General features: G+C 47.9%; 1 protein-coding gene across 3 annotated transcripts in view; it reads left to right on the top strand.

Annotated features, from left to right (window-relative positions):
• ATXN10 (ataxin 10) overlaps nucleotides 1–17,211 on the top strand; it is a 160,411-nt gene that overhangs the window by 64,065 nt on the left and 79,135 nt on the right. For all 3 annotated transcript variants that reach the window (XM_013997462.2, XM_021091386.1, XM_013997463.2), the window contains 3 exons: nucleotides 4,574–4,739; nucleotides 14,084–14,192; nucleotides 16,371–16,540. In XM_013997462.2, the coding sequence (XP_013852916.2) occupies nucleotides 4,574–4,739; nucleotides 14,084–14,192; nucleotides 16,371–16,540 (445 nt within the window). The remainder of the gene's footprint in view (nucleotides 1–4,573; nucleotides 4,740–14,083; nucleotides 14,193–16,370; nucleotides 16,541–17,211) is intronic.

Genomic DNA, 17,211 nt, shown 5'->3' with positions numbered 1-17,211 from the left:
TCAGAGTCCATTAGACCCGGTGTTTCCCCTGAAGCATCCTAGCCTTTCTGGGGACTTCACTAGAGAAGCCCGCTGGGGCGTTAGGGGCATTGATTGTCACACGGAACATGTTTGGCAGCTGCCACAGGAGAGGAACAAATACTGTGCTTGGGGACGTGGAGAGGGGAGTGGGGGGCCCCTCGTGGCCTCTGGCGTCGGCAGAGGCTCCACGGAAGTGGCAGCATAACAGGAGCCTGTGGGGGAGGTGGTGTTGCCAGGCGCGTGTGGAGAGGGAGTGTAGACACTTTGCAGTCGGGGGACCAGTGCAGGGCGAGCGGCGGTGGAAGAGTCAGGTGTTTGGGGAGCACAGAGAGGGCCAGCTTGGTTGGAATGAGAGCTGCTTGGAGGAGGGCAGGGAGAGGGGACACGGGCAGAGGGCAGGGTCGGGCTTCTTCGGCAGTGTGGCCTTCATTCAACAAATATTTGTTGGTATTTGCCTACTTGGAACCCCTGACAAAGATCCCTGCCCTCTGTTTTTATTTTTTAATTTATTTATATTTTTGTCTTTTTAGGGCTGCACCTCTGACATATGGAAATTCCCAGGGGAGGGTCTAATTGGAGCTGTAGCCGCTGGCCTACACCACAGCCACAGCAACACGGGATCCGAGCTGCATCTGTGACCTACCCCACAGCTCATGGCAATGCCAGATCCTGAACCCGCTGATCCAGGCCGGGGATCGAACCCGCATCCTCATGGATGCTAGTTGGGTTCATTACTGCTGAGCCACGACAGGAACTCCAGTCCCTGCCTTCTTGGAGCTTGTGTTCCGTGGTGAAAATGGCACAGAACAGAGAAGCGAGACACAGGCTCCGTTCGATGGTGACACAGGCTAAGCCAGGCCCGGGAGGTGTCACCTCACCACTCGCAGAGCCGTCTGGGAATCAGAGAGAATTCTGGGGCCGAGGCGTGACCTGGGAGCTCCAGGCTTTCTCAGGTGATGGACTGGACCGGCTAGATGGTGGCCCCGAGTTTACTACTGATGTGGGAGGGGGTCTTGGCAGGTCCCCCAGCTCTGCCTTGAAGTAGAGCGTCCTGGGTCCCCTCTTGACTCGTTCCGGGCAGTAGTGGGTGACTCCGTGTTCAGAGTTGTAGGTGGGCAGGTTGATGGGTTGGAGGTGACTTTTTCTCATCAGGCTGCGTCATGAATTGACTTCCGCCCTTGCCATCCCGTGAGAACTCCAGACTTGGGCCGTGGTCTGTGGCCCGTGGTCTGTGGTCTGGGTGAGGGACCTCGCTGGTGACTGCAGGGTGGGGGGTGGCATTGTGGTACTTCCAGTTGGGAACCCACATCAGAACCCCCTGAGGATGCCCGGCTGTGGCCCCAACCTACGGAGTTCGTGTCCGGCTGGCTGGGGGCTCAGCCGGTAACACAGATGCTGTGTTCACTAAGCCCCTGCTGCTGGTCCCCTGGGGGCGGTGGTGAAAGGTCCCCCCACCCTGCTATTGGGGGGAGGGGCACCTTTGAGTTTTGAGGCTCTTGGGCTGGTTCTTTGCGTTGTCACTTGTTGGTTGGCACCTTCACCCTGTAGTTTCTTTGGGCAGGTGATGTATTTGGTGAAGATATTTTGGATTCAGGGTCAAAGTCAATTCACAGGGCAGCTGTGAGAGCCTGTGTTTATTCAATTTTCTGGTCCCCTTTCCCGGTGCATTGGAGCAATATTCAATTAAACTAGCTGCTCTTGGAAAAACAGCTTGTGTCGTTTTCAGGTTTCTAATCGGCGTAGCATAGTAATTAAGAGCAGAGGCTAATTGTAGCGTTTTACTTTGGGTAAAAGGAGACGAATAATGGTAGGCACACCATGAAATCGTTGCGATTATTAATGGAAATAGACACAAAGCTGTCAGTGCCTGGCTTGTAATTCTCCCTCAGAAGATGTGCGTTGCTGTTTCTGCCACTGTCACTGCTCCTCCTCTCGTGACCTTGATCCTTGCATCCAGGACTTTCTCCTGTTCTGTTCGGAAGGCAGTGTACAGCCGTTGTCACTGAATCCTCAAAAAGAGCCTGTGAAAGAGGTATTTGGCCTGGGTTACCCACGTAGCCGACGTGCCATTTGAGCTTTGTCTGATGCCAAAGTCAGTGACCACTTTCCCTGTAACACCCAGAACTTCTTGCGTCTGCAATTTACTAAGGGACTCATGAGATTAATTTAGCAGCAGCTGTCTGCCTGTATCTTGGTCAGCCTGTTGTTCAGGTTAATAAGACTCTTGGCCTTGAGACATGCCATGCGACACATTAAACACGTGGCGTTGTCCAGATATAAATTCAACATGTGTTGGAGATGTTTGCCCTTGAATGTGAATTACAGATATTTTATTTCCAGACTTATGGAATGTTTCCTCCTGCCCTAGGATGTTCGTAAAACTCACTCTCTCCTCATTTCCCACCCTCCAGTCTTCTCATGAATAACTTACTCATTTCAGGATAGTGCCAGCGTGGCTTCTGAAATTCTAGAAGGCATCAATTTAAACATAACTTTAAAATCCTTTGCGTGTGCATGGCTGTCAGTTTTTTTTTTTTTTTTTTTTTTCTGATTTTTAGGGCTGCGCCCGTGGCATATGAAGGGTCCCAGGCTAGGGTTCCAATCGGAGCTCTCGCTGTCCGCCTACACCACAGCCACAGCAAACACCAGATCCTTAACCCACTGAGCGAGGCCAGGGATCAAACCCGCGACCTCATGGGTCCTCGTTGGATTCATTTCCGCTGCGCCACCACCGGAACTCCTCTGTCAGTTTTTTAATCAAACAGGAATCATAGTTCCGAGGACAGAGTGTGTCCTGCTTAAATGTCAATGTCCATGAGTAAACGCTCCGAAGTGAAGTGGAGTGCTGACGGCAGCCAGTGGTGGAGAGGGAAAATTACGGATTGATTCTGAGTTGAGGACTGTGTCTGGTGAGCCTGGGGGTGCTTTCTGGGTTAAAGGAAGCGAAGCCGAGGTTGTGATAATTTGAGACCGGTAGTGTCCGGCCTCGTTGACCGGGTCTTTCTGCTTTTGCGACCTTCGCCTCCGAGTGCCCGTGTCAGTGGCGAATGGCGTTTGTTAGAAACTGTGTATTCTGTCGAGTACGTGGTGCGGTCCCCTCACAACTGGGAGGAGAGAGACAGCCCACACGATGCTCGGTTTTCCCTGACTGTGCAGTGCTTTTCAGCACCCCTGTGCGCTCCGGTGGAGAAATAGGGATGGCAGATGTAATCCACAGTCAAAATAAGTGATTTCGAAAAAACAGATTTCCTACTTTTTTTTTTAGGGCTGCACCTGCGACATATGGAGGTTCCCAGGCTAGGGGTCTAATCGGAGCTGCAGCCGCTGGCCCACGCCAGAGCCACAGCAACGTGGGATCTGAGCCACGTCTGCGACCTACACCACAGCTCCCGGCAATGCCAGATCCTTCACCCACGGAGCGAGGCCAGGGATCGAACCCGCAGCCTCATGGATGCTAGTCGGGTTCGTTAACCACTGAGCCACGATGGGAACTCCCTAGACCTCCCATCTTATAACATCACCTAGTAATGGGTAGAGGTGCCTCTGCTGAGCCGTGGAGGGTTTGCAGGAAGAAAAGAAGGTGGGAAATCTACTTCATTTTAGGGCCGGCTCCCACACCTCCTTCAGCAGGTGGTCCATCTCTGGCCCCCAGGGCCTTCCCGGGGCAGCTGGGCCGCCTTGCTCCCACCGCCTGGAGCCCACCTTCGGCCCTGGCTGCCTCGGGATCTGCCCTCATTCATTCAAGACCTGCCTGCTTTGGGGTCCTTTCCCCCAGGTATGACCTGCCTTGGCCCTCATTCCTCCTCATCCTCTTTGGAGTGACAGCCCCCTGGGCACTTTTCGTGTAGATGAAGAGAGCAACCGTGTGTAAAACCCTTAGCTCAGCAGTAAATGGGGACTAAATGCCAGCCCACCTCACTTCACGCCGTTATAGTAGAGGCATTAGACAGCGTAATTGGAGGGATTTCTGAAATGTGCCATGTTCCAGGGCTCAAAGAAATGGACCCCGGAGTTCCCGTCGTGGCGCAGTGGTTAACGAATCCGACTAGGAACCATGAGGTTGCGGGTTCGGTCCCTGCCCTTGCTCCGTGGGTTAACGATCCGGCGTTGCCGTGAGCTGTGGTGTAGGTTGCAGACGCGGCTCGGGTCCCGCGTTGCTGTGGCTCTGGCGTAGGCCGGTGGCTACAGCTCCGATTGGACCCCTAGCCTGGGAACCTCCATATGCCGCGGGAGCGGCCCAAGAAATAGCAACAATAACAACAACAACAACCAAAAAGACAAAAGACCAAAAAAAAAAAAAAAAAAAAAAAAGAAATGGACCCCAAAGATGCTTGTTTCTGTTGCCAAGTCACACCAAAGAAATCAAGATTTGAAAAATAGGTAATCGATGAAATTAACTGTATTCAAAAAAAAAAAAAAAGTATGTTTTCCCTAGCTGGGCATTATACAGAAGGGGTTTAAACATCAAAGCCTCTCTGACGGTGGTCTCTGGGTATGTCTGGCGTCGTCCAGTGCATCCCATACTCACGCACACATCCTTGGTGTCGTCCAGGGTTGCCCTCTTGGACCTCACGATAGCCAAAATAGCGGGAGAGGAGCCCCTGACCAAGGACGACGTCCCTGTGTTCCTGAGCCACGCCGAGTTGGTGGCAAGCGCTTTTGTGGACCAGTGCAGGGCTGTGCTACACCTGACGGCTGAGCAGCCTACCGGCGACGAGGTAAGCACGGGCTTCGTGGTCTTGGCTGAGAGGGAGAACCCGTGACGTGAAGAAAGCTTTTAAACCTGTTACCGAGGTGATGGCTCTGCTTTGGACGGATCGCTGGTGGGGGCGCCCCGTCTCCAGACATCCTCGTCGGACACCTGGTGACTCAGGTGATGGGGTTCGGAGGTGGGGCCTCTGGGAGGCGATCAGTTTATGAGGGCAGAGCCCCCGGGGGTGACTCCTTTCCCCTTCCAGCCCGTGAGGACGCAGCCAGGTCAGCGGTCCCATGCCGCCACCTCGTCTTGGCCTTCAGCCTCCAGAGCCGTGCGATAGAGATGCTGTTTTTATAAGCCGCCCAGCCTGTAGTATTTAGTTATAGCAGCCCAAGCTAAGGCAGTATCCTTATTTATTTATTTTTAACTAGGGCCACACCCTTGGCGTATGGAAGTTCCCAGGCTAGGGGTCGAATCAGAGCTGCAGATGCCAACCTACAGCTACAGCCACGCCAGATCCAAGCTGAATCTGTGACCTACACCACAGCTTGCAGCAACGCCAGATCCTTAACCCACTGAGCAAGGCCAGGGACCGAACCTACATCCTCACGGATACTAGTCAGGTTCCTTACCACTGAGCCACAACGGGAACTCTGAATTGAATTTAGTTTTAATTTATTACTTTTTTCTGGCTGTGCCTGAGGCGTGTGGAAGTTCCCAAGCCACAGCCGTGACTGGAGCTGCTGCAGTGGCAATGCTGGGTCCTTAACCTCCTAGGCCGCAAGGGAACTCCATATCCTTATTTTAGAAGAGTTACAAAAAGTGTCTTTGTAGTTTTGTCTTCGTACATTTAGAAATTCTCCCCGTGCCTGCTCTAGAACCCCTAGGGTCTTTTCCTTGCTAAGAGCATGGACACTAGCGTACAGTAATTCTGTTTCTCTCCTGTTTATCTTGGGAATTCTTTTTATTTTTGTCTATTCCTTCCCTCCCTTCTGTCTTAAAGGTAGAATTGTTCTTTCTCTCAAATACTACTCAGCAGTTAAAAAAAAAAGACTGTACCTTGGAATTCCTGCTATGGCACAGTGGGTTAAGACCCTGACTGCAGTGGCTCAGGTCACTGTGGAGGCTCAGATTTGATCCGTGGCCTGGCGCTGTGGGTTAAAGGTGTTGCTGCAGCTGTGGCTCACATTCAGTCCCTGGCCGGGAGCTTCCATATGCCACACATGTGGCTCTAAAATAATAGTAATAATAATAATAATAAAAGAGGAATGTACTTTTTTTTTAGGGCCGCGCCTGTGGCACATGGAAGTTCTCAGGCTAGGGGTTGAGTCGAAGCTATGGCTGCCGGCCTACACCACAGCCGCAGCATCGCAGGATCCGAGCCTCGGATGTGACCTACAGCACAGCTCATGGCAACGCCGAATCTCCGACCCGCTGAGCAAGGCCAGGGATGGAACTTGCATCCTCATGGATACGAGTCCGATCCGTTCACTGAGCCACGACGGGAACTCCCAGAATGTCCTTCTGACGTAACCACGGAGAGATGATTTGCAAACGCGGAGTGGACATGGCCTGAGACTGTACTGATTCCATGGCTGTGAAAGGCCACAGCGGCCAGAACCTCTGGATCACAAAGCGGATCGGATCGGGTGTCACCCAGGCTGGAAGTGGAGGGCTGGGATTGATTGTCGAGGGGAGGGGGTGGTGTTTCGGGTGTCCACCGTGTTTTGGGTAGCTGTGTACGCCGACACGGCTCTACACGCTAGAGGGATGTTGTTTAGGGCGTATGTGTTGTAGCTCAGCAGTGCTGATTTCAGGAAGTTCAGAAACATAAGAGAGGTTATCTCGTTGCTGTGGGATCCAGGAGGAGAGGGAGTCACTTGGGCAGATAGGTGGGGGTGGGGGGCAGGCTCACCCTTGGCAGGCCCACTGGCTGTACCCCACCGCCAAGGGAAGGTGGGGAGCACGCACCCTGGGCCGCAGCACTTCCCGGGGCGCCCTGTGTGATCGTGGGCCACGATTACGCTGCTCTACTGTGGAAGTGGATTTCCTTCTTTGGGAAAATACTTCTTTTTTTGGTTTTTAGGGCCACACCCACAGCATATGGAAGTTCCCAGGCTAGGGCTCGAATCAGAGCTGCAGCTGCCGGCCTGCCCCACAGCCACAGCAACACCAGATCTGAGCCGCATCTGCGACTCACACCACCGCTCACGGCAACGCTGGATCCTTAACCGGCTGAGCGAGGCCAGGGATCGAACCTGCAACCTCATGGATCCTAGGTAGATTCGTTTCCGCTGCACCACAACAGGAACTCCAGGAAAATACTTCTTTCAAGGTTTCTTGGCTATTGGTTTTCTGTGCTGGGTCGTACAGGCCGTGGTAGGTCTCTCACGGACAGGTCAGTATTTTAACTCTCATATCTCGGTAGAGGAAGAGTCTTCCTCCCAGGCTGCTTTCTTTCCTGGAGATAGATTTGTGTCTGTTTCCAGCAGGAGGAGCAGTGAGCTGTGCTTTAAAAGTGAACTCTCCAGGAGACAGAGAAAATGAACCTGTTACATCACCAGTTTTAAATTTTTTCAAGGCACTTATGGTGTAGATGATTTTAATGTTGTAAGAAGTTATCATATGTCACTTTTTATGTGTGGGAGAAGTTATATATATATATATATATATATATTTTTTTTTTTTTTTTTTTTTTTTTTTTGCTTTTTTTAGGGCCGCACACATGGCACATGGAGGTTCCCAAGCTAGGGGTCCAATCGGAGCTACAGCTGCCGGCCTACACCACAGCCACAGCCACAGCCACAGCAGATCCGAGCCACATCTGCAGCCTACACCACAGCCCATGACAATGCCGGATCCTTAACCCACTGAGCGAGGCCAGGGATCAAACCCCCAACCTCATGGTTCCTCGTTGGGTTCCTTTTCACTGCGCCACGACAGGAACTCCAGGAGAAGTTACATTTTTCAGTTTTTTCTTTAAAGGGAGGAAGAATGATTATATGGTAATAGATAGAAAATTGTAGATAGTTTTTTAATGGAAACGCCCAAATGTTCAGTTTTTGAACATTCGCTATCTACACATTCATGACTCGTGCTGATAAATGTATACATGTGATCTTTTCATATAAAAAAGCCGTAGTCGTTTTTAGGAATTGATGGTGTGTTTGCCAGTAGGCTGCCATAAACCCAGTGACGTATTGGAGCTCGTTCCTACCAGCCTCTGAGGGTCAGTGATTGAATATTCAGAAATTTGTGAGCTGGTTGTTCAGCTCCTGGTAGCTTGGAATCAGCCAGGGTGGAAGTATTTGTTCCATGGGAAGCAGCAAATGCCACTCATCAGGGTTTTCCACTCTTGCCTCTTCCAGCTGGTTTACAAGCAAACTGCTGCCTTTACCCATCGGTGATAGTTTTAGGGCAGGATGTCCAGTAAAGTTCTTGCGACGCTAGAACCTAAAAATCAGAATGAAAATAGGTGTTTTATAGCATCTATTTTGTAATTTATAAAATTGTTTGGCTTTAAAATTCTGAGATTTTGGAGTTCCCGTCATGGCGCAGTGGTTAGCAAACCTGACTAGCATCCATGAGGACGTGGGTTCCATCCCTGGCCTTGCTCAGTGGGTTAAGGATCCAGCATTGCCATGAGCTGCCGCTGCCGGCCGACATCACAGCCACAGCAACGAGGGATCTGGCGTTGCTGTGAGCTGTAGGTCGCAGATGCGTCTCAGATCCCACGTTGCTGTGGCTGTGGTGTCGGCCGGCAGCTGCAGCTCTGATTGGACCCCTAGCCTGGGAACCTCCATATGCCACAGGTGTGGCCCTGCAAAGACAAAAAGACCAAAAAATTCTGAGATTTTATTTGTGTTTCTTTATACAATGAGTCTAAGGTTCTCATAGTAACTCTTGTTTCCAGTTTGGGGTATATTTTTGTCAGTTCCAGCATGCTTAATTTTTAAGATTTAAGAGTCAGTTTAGCTTTATGTTGTGCCACACCCGAGGCACATGGAACTTCCCAGGCTAGGGGTTGAAGTGGAGCCGCACCTGCCTGCCATAGCCACAGGCACAGCAACATGGGATCTGAGCCTCATCTGCAATCTGCACCACAGCTCAGGGTAATGCCAGATCCTTAACCCGCTGAGTGAGGCCAGGGATCGAACCGGCATCCTCATGAATCCTAGTTGGTATCGCTAACTGCTGAGCCACGAAGGGAACTCCCCTTCTGAGTTTTTTTTACATATTTAGTAAAATCATCTCCACTTAGATTGTGGAAATACACACCTGATAGTCTAGTTCTTTCAGTACTTTGCGTTTTTAATTAATCTGGAATTGATTTTTGAGTAAAAAAGTGCATTATTTGTTTTTTAACTCTCCAGGATTCTATAATCTTTAGTGAGAGATTGGGTTTGAACCTGGATTTCTCCTCTCACTGATGTGAGATCTTGAATTTTACTTACCCTCTCTGTGCCCCAGTTTCTTTACCTATAAAATGAATTCTGTTTTATTTTTTTTAAATTATTTTTTTATTTGTCTTTTTGTCTTTTCGGGCTGCACCAGCGGCATATGGAGGTTCCCAGGCTAGGGGTCGAATCAGAGCTGTAGCCTCCGGCCTACGCCAGAACCACAGCAATGCAGTGGTTCTAAGCTGAGTCTGCGCCCAACACCACAGCCCACGACAACGCCAGATCCTTAACCCACTGAGCGAGGCCAGGGGTCAAACCCGCGTCCTCATGGATGCTAGTCGGGTTCGTGACCCACTGAGCCATGACGAAAACTCCAAATGACTTCTGTTTTAATGTAATCATTTAGGATACTAATTGGTACATAGCTAATGTCCCCTAAATGTTATCTGGTGATTATTGTATCATTATCACCTAGTGAATAATCTCATCCTTTCTGCTAAGCTTAATGCCGCCCAAATCGTGTGTTGAATTCTTAATATAATTTTGGACCCATGTCTGGATTTCTAACCTTTTACAGAGGAAACCAGTAGGATATTAACAGCTGGTAAGAACTCAAAGAGGTGCATGCTTACATGCGATAAAGGAGATACTGTCCACTGGTAAAGAATTCCCCTGAGAAGAATTCCTGTGCGAGAAAGGAATGCTGAAATGCACTGACAGCGATGCAGAAACTGGTCTGTGCACACGGCAGTAATTGCATTCCAGCCAGACAGAAATCATCTGCATTTCTGTTGACAAGAATCATTTGCCTTTTATTGTCAGTTTTCTGCCACTGACAATGCTGTAAAATAGCTCAGAGACACGGAATGGCAAAGGGAACCCAAACTGCTGATCTAGACAGTAGACTAATCTTCGTTCTTCTCTTTTACCCACTTCAAAATCTTGCTCCTGTAATTTGCCTGCATCTTTTTTTTCCCCTGCGAGTGCCTGGTGTAATGACTATAGTTTTATAATACTTAGAAACACTGAAAGCATATCTCGCTGAGTGCTCTTATTTTTGAAGAGAGTCATTTTTCCTGGCTGTTATTTCATTATTCGTTTCCAGCTGCTCATTATAGAGACACTTCGTTAATAAAAGAATTCTGATGATTAAAAGTAGAGATGTGTTATGTGAGGATGGATTAATTTTCCTTGGGGTTTATTTGAGATGATACAGAATTTAGAGCTGGAAGGAAACTTAGAGCATCTCTTCTAACCCCCTGTTTTTTTTATTAAAAAACTTTTTTTTTTTTTTTTTTTTTTTTAATTTTTGGGTCGCGCCCACGGCCTGTGGAAGTTCCTGGTCCAGAGATTGAACCTGCTTTGCAGCAGCAACCCGAGCCATAGCAGCGACATCTAGTGAGATCCTTAACCCCCTGTCCCACAAGGGAACTCCCCACCCCCCTAATTTTATTTTGGTCTTTTGATCATGAGACATTTCAAATGTAGACTAAGAGAAAACGTGTCTTGAAACCCCATCACCTGCTTCATCATTTAACTGCTTCGTTTACATTCTCGTTTCATCCACAACCCACTCATTCTCAGGCTGGTTGCTCTGGATTCAAACAGAGCGCCCATGTATTTCATCAGTCAGTATTTTATGTGTCTGTAAGAGATGAGGAGTCTTCATATGTAAGTGAATTATAATTAGCACATCTGAAAAAAACCAGCGATAAAAATTGAATACCAAATAAACAGTATTCAAATATTCTCCATTGCCTAAGAGTTTTTTTTTTTTAAGTTGATTTCTTTGAATCAGGATGCAAGGAAATGGCCATATATTGCAATTCTGTTGCTTGCTGTGTCCTGTTTTTTTTTTTTTTTTGAAGCCACAACTGTGGCATGTGGAAGTTGCCCGGCCAGGGATCCAGCCGGCACCATAGCAGTGACAATGCCAGATCCTCAATGGCTAGGCCACCAGGGAACTCCTGGTTGCTTTTTTTTTTTTTTGGTCTTTTTAGGGCCGAACTCGTGGCCTATGGAGGTTCTCAGGCTAGGGGTCCAATCGGAGCTGTTGCTGCTGGCCTACACCACAGCCAGAGCAATGCCAGATCCGAGCTGCATCTGGGATGTTGGATCCTTAACCCTCTGGGTGAGGCCAGGGATTGAACCCGCAACCTCATGGTTCCTAGTCGGATTTGTTTCTGCTGTGCCACGATGGGAACTCCTCCTGGTTGCTTTAAATAGGTTCCCTTTCCTCTTCCCCCTCCCAACCTTTTGTCCCTCCTCTGTCGTTGTCTGTTGAACTGAATCGTTTCACCCATGGAGTTTCCTGCAGTTTGGTTTTTGCTGAGTGTCTCTCCGTGGTGGGGTTTTACGTGCTCTTTTTTTTCCCTTGCGTTTCTGTGAATGATGGTTCCTTCCAGAGGCTTGTTCAGAGTTGGATTAGTTTTTGTTTTTTTGTTTTTTTTTTCTTTTTAGTATATTTCATTGTTGGTGATAAGTACTTTCATCCAGAGGCATGTACTGTCTGGCTGTTTTTTGTAAAGTTAGCAGCTGTTAATGATTACTGCCCAGATCCATTAATTCTTTGGGGTTGTGCAGTGGTGGTGTTTGGACTCTGTCATTCACTTTCCATGTTTTTTAGCTGGACTATTTTATGAAGAGAAACTTTTCCTCATCAACGACTTGGTTATACAAGGTACATCTTGAAGAAAAGCAGAATAATGGGAGTTCCTGTCGTGGCGCAGTGGTTAACGAATCCGACTAGGAACCGTGAGGTTGCGGGTTTGATCCCTGGCCTCGCTCCGTGGGTTAAGGATCCAGTGTTGCTGTGAGCTGTGGTGTAGGTCACAGACTCGGCTTGGATCTGGTGTTGCTGTGGCTGTGGTGTAGGCCGGCAGCTACAGCTCTGATTGGACCCCTAGCCTGGGAACCTCCATATGCCACGGGTGCAGCCCTAAAAAGACAAAAGACCAAAAAAAAAAAAAAAGTACAAATAAAAAAAGAAAAGCGGAATAAATACTTGATTTCCCCTCTTCGATAATCAGCCTTCAGCGTCTTGAGCTGATTTTTCGGCTTCGTCCGAGGACGATGAGTTGTTGAGTTTCGCTTCAATCATTATATGAAGTCATGGCTTATGAGCCACTTGGTTTGTTTTCCCTCCGCTTGAGCAGTAATTCTTCCTCGTGCCCGGTGTGCTGTTGCTGGCGGGGGGAGCCTCTTCAGGTTGTTTCTGATTCCTTCTGACGTGATCCGAGGCGGCTCTGACAGCAGCCTTGCTCTCTGGTATGACAGGGTGTCCAGGGTGATCCAGTATGTTCTGCCCCAGATCTCACAGCCGGTCAGCCGTTTCTTGACAGGGAAGTGGCATCTGAAGGTGATGATAATCCGGGCGGCTCCCCAGTTAACGCGAGCGGATGCCCACGCCGTGCCAAGTTCACGGACTTGCTTGAGTCTGTTCACCATGTAATTAACACGTCTGTTCATACTGATTTCAGACTTCTAATCTAATAGTTCCCCTAACTCTTTAAAGCAGCAAGTGAAAGCTATTGGACAAAATTAAAGATGCCAAAAGAGAATGGGTGTTTCTTGCTCTCTCAGATTTCAGAATACGCCATTAAAATATTACCTCCTAATTGGAGAATAATAAATACGTATTTAGAATTTTTAAAAGGAAGTAATTTGTATTTTCTCTTGAAGCCTCTTATCCTTCTGACCTACGCTGATGTCATCCAGTGCACTTTGTCACATAATGTGCGCTTTAAAAAGGAAGTTAAGGAGTTCCCGTCGTGGCTCAGTGGTTAACGAATCCAACTAGGAACCATGAGGTCTCGGGTTCGATCCCTGCCCTTGCTCAGTGCATCAAGGATCTGGCGTTGCCGTGAGCTGTGGTGTAGGTCACAGGTGCAGCTCGGATCCCGCGTTGCTGTGGCTCTGGTGTAGGCCAGAGGCTACAGCTCCGATTAGAACCCTAGCATGGGAACCTCCATATGCCATGGGAGCGGCCCTAGAAAAAAAACAAAAAAAAGAAAAGAAAAAAGGAAGTTAAAAATCATCAATGCAAACATGGCCTTTTAAAATTTTATGGAGTTCCCGTTGTGGCTCAGCGATAACGAACCCAACTAATATCCACGAGGATGCGGGTTCAATCCCTGACGCTGCTCAGTGGGGTAAGGATCTGGTGTGGCCGTGAGCCGTGGTGCAGCTCGCAGATGCGGCTCGGATCGCGCGTTGCGGTGGTGGTGCCACAGCCAGCAGCTACAGCTCCAAACTTCCGTGTGCCACAGGTGCCGCCCTAAAAATAAAAGAATAGATGCAATTTTACTTCTCGGCAGCCTAAAGCCATGCCGTACACGGTTGGTGGTCTATTTGGTAATAATTGATTTCGTACTTAACGTGAACGAACGTTTTCAAATGCTGTCTTTTCCAACCTACCAAGATACTGCCTATAGGTTTGTATTTACCCAGAAATAATGCACGTTCTCGCAGCCAGAGTTATTTCACCCACAGCATTTTACAGGATTCCTGTGGACAAGAAATTAATGTATTTCATGGGGTGTTTGTATCGTTAAAGTAGAACTTGCTTGCTGGGAACACATTCAAAAGAAAATATTTGCATAAATGTTATGTACATAGCTAGTAATTTTGAACATTTATTCCACTGTTGGAAGGTATTTTTGCTTGAATAAGAACTTTTCTGACTCTTTGCTCCAAGAAGACACATAATGACACATAATCTTGCATTCTTCCTGGCAGATGTCTGCTTCTTAGTGAAAATGGTTGTTCCTGTGAGTATTTAATGCTTCTGTTTCTCGATGGTGTGTCTCTTTTTAGATGTGTGACAAGCACTGTCTCTGGAGTATTTTTTATTTCTTGAATATTTATATGAGGTTTCATGCTTCTACAGTTATCTCTCACTGTTAAATCATGTAGCTTGCTTTCAAAGTCATGTTTTTTTGTTTTTTGGTTTTTTTTGTCTTCTTAGGAGGCACTGGCTACAATTAGGCTTCTTGATGTCCTCTGTGAAATGACTGCTAATACCGATCTGCTCGGCTATCTACAGGTTTTTCCTGGCTTGCTGGAAAGAGTGATTGGTGAGTGAAAGACCACACGTGTTATTATTTGTAGTGAAGAAATCTTTGACCTGTCGTACTGTCGTGTAAGTTCAAACACAGATCCTTGATTTTCAATGTGTTAGTATCTTTTTTGAGATTTTGGGGGGAACATTTTTTCTTGGAAGGAATCGTCATTTTGGGGTAACAGCGCGGGCTTTGGCAGCTTACCTGCTGTCCATGATGCCTGGTTAGTAGATGGGGATATTCATGCCTATTACACAGCTCCCTGGACAGGGTGTTCCATCTGTAGCGGTTGCAGTGATGATGGTTGTGGTGGGGTTTCTATGATGATGGCATTTTTTTTGGCTTTTTGCCATTTTCTTGGGCCGCTCCTGCGGCATCTGGAGGTTCCCAGGCTGGGGGTCCAATCGGAGCTGTAGCCACCCGCCTACACCAGAGCCACAGCAACGCAGGATCTGAGCTGCGTCTGCGACCTACACCACAGCTCACGGCAACACCGGATCCTTAACCCACTGAGCAAGGCCAGGGACCGAACCCTCAACCTCATGGTTCCTAGTCGGATTCGTTAACCACTGCGCCACAACAGGAACTCCGATGGCGATTTTTATATTACTGTAATTTGACCGTATTTGTTAGTAAATTTTTCCCAATTACCCTATGGAACGTGAAGAATAAATAGTGCCTTACACGTAGTAATTATGTATTCAGTTCTTACAAGAAAACTGTTGTAAACAGGAAGCCATTGCTTGATGGTACCATCTTTGCTAAAAAGCTGTTTGCAAAATAATACATGTACAACCTGTTCCTTGTGGATAGTCATGCTTATGACTGCTATTCACTGTTTGCTATTTTTTTCTTAAAAAAAAAAATTATACTTAATCTGGAGACCCATATGCTCAGAAAGATGAATCTGTATCTAGATGGGTCGATGAATGAGCAATGAGCTGTAGAAGAAGTTTCGTCAGCGTTTTATGACAAATGCACTGCTTTTAGTGATCATTAAGATAAGACACTGCAGGAGATCCCACGTGGCATCGGGGGTTAAGCATCCAACTGCAGCTGCTCAGATCGCTGTGCAGGTGCATGTTTGATCCCCCGCCAGATGCTGTGGGTTAAAGGATCTGGTGTTGCTGCAGCTGTGGCATGGGTTGCAGCTGGAGCTCGATTCAATCCCTGGCCTGGGAATTTCCATGTGCCTCGGGCGTGGCCATTAAAAGAAAAAAAAAAAAGGACTTCACAAACCTGAGAGGCTGAATCATTGTGGAAGAGGCATGCTTTTGGAGCAAACATGGGTTGTTAGCCTACCTCTGCCAAGTAACTAACCTCTGAGCCCAGTTTCTTCATTATAAAGCTGGGAAAGTGACCTGCCTTGAGTAACTTTGTTCAGAGGGTTAAATTAGATCATGTGGAAACACTTAGAAGACTTCTGGAAGGTTGTCTGCTTTCACAGGCTGCCTGGAACATTTCATCGAGTGTAGCAGCGTTCAGCTATTTCTTCTGAGTGTAGCCAGAGTAGATAGATGGAGAACGCATACTGCCTTCTGGTCATCTGGACAGTGAGGAAAAAAGCCCCATGCTTGTTGGTTTCTGTCATATGCTGCATGATAGATAGGAGGCATTTTAGACACAGCTGACTGTAGTTGTCACGTGAGTTCCTTCGTGGAGAAATTGGAATTGGAAACCTTTTCCTAGGAAAGATGGTGGAAAACTTTTAGCTAACTTTTCTTTGTGGATAAATAGAAAGTCCGCGTTGGGGGAGTTTCCATTGTGGCACAGCAAAAACAAACGCGGCTGGAATCCATGAGGATGCAGGTTCCATCCCTGACCTCGCCCAGTGGATCCGGCCTTGCTCTTGCTATAGTGCTCTTGCTATGGCTGTGGTGTAGGCCGGCTGCTATAGCTCCGATTCAACCCCTAGCCTGGGAACCTCCATATGCTGCAGGTGAGGCCCTAAAAAGCAAGCAAACAAACAAACAAACAAAAAACCCAAGTTGGGTTATCATTTTGGCCTATGTCCTCCAACCAGGGTCATGAAAATTCTAAAGCAAAAGCCGAAGAGCCTCCCAATCGTAAAAAGAATGCTTTCGTTACTCTACTTTGCGTTTCTTTTAATCCACCCATTAATTAGATTTGCTTCTGGGACCGAACGCTGAATTTTTTTTCCCACGGAAAAGGAGGTGTCTTCTTCTGTTACAGATCTTTTGCGACTGATTCACGCAGCTGGCAGTGATACCACTAGCATCTTCAGCCCCTGTGCTTCCATAAAAGCAGAGGGCGACATCACTAACGTGGCTGAAGGCTTTAAGTCTCATCTCATTCGTCTGATCGGAAACCTGTGTTACAAGAATAAAGAGAACCAAGACAAGGTAAGACCAGTCCTTCGTCTGTGTCATACAGGTGTGGCTTTAGATAGCATATCATGTTCAGGATCTGAAATGTGTCCCCTTTCCAAAGCATGAAACCCTGAGGTGCTTAGAAAGCAGCTTGAGGTGCAGGTTTGTGTCTGTATGACCGCAGAGGAACAGAAAATGGCCTGTCTGTCTGTTTATCAGGGTTCGTATTTTCATCATTTTGCACTGTATTTGCCCCTCGTGTGTTTGAGCGAGTCCCCTTTCTTTTCAGCCGTCAGTGTGTGTCCTGAGTCGGTGCATATAAGCACACTGTTTATGTAGAGAATTCTCAAAGGAAAAGCGAAGCCTAGACATTTGGAAACCCAGAATAGACACTTAAGCACTCTCAATACCCCGCCGTTTTTACGGATCGCGCTCTTCAGAAAAAACAAACCTGAACTGATCTCTGTGCCTTGCGTGTGCGGATAATAGCCTCATAAGCCTTTCTTCCCAATATTTTGAAATGCACGTAAGGTGTCAATATTAAATCTCTGAAAACTCCGTGGTCTGCCCTTAGAAGCTGCGTTTGTGCCAACTAGATGAGGGCCAGTTATTGCCATAATGTGAGGGGGGGATAAAAAGACGGCAGGGCAAGTGGACCCCAGGTTTCCTGGTGAACGAGTCTGCTTCTGTCTTGCCAGGGTTTT

Source organism: Sus scrofa, chromosome 5 (genome assembly GCF_000003025.6).
Source record: "Sus scrofa isolate TJ Tabasco breed Duroc chromosome 5, Sscrofa11.1, whole genome shotgun sequence".
Classification (NCBI taxonomy): domain Eukaryota; kingdom Metazoa; phylum Chordata; class Mammalia; order Artiodactyla; family Suidae; genus Sus; species Sus scrofa.
Note: the sequence above shows the minus strand (reverse complement) of the source record. Positions and strands in the feature narration are given on the sequence as shown.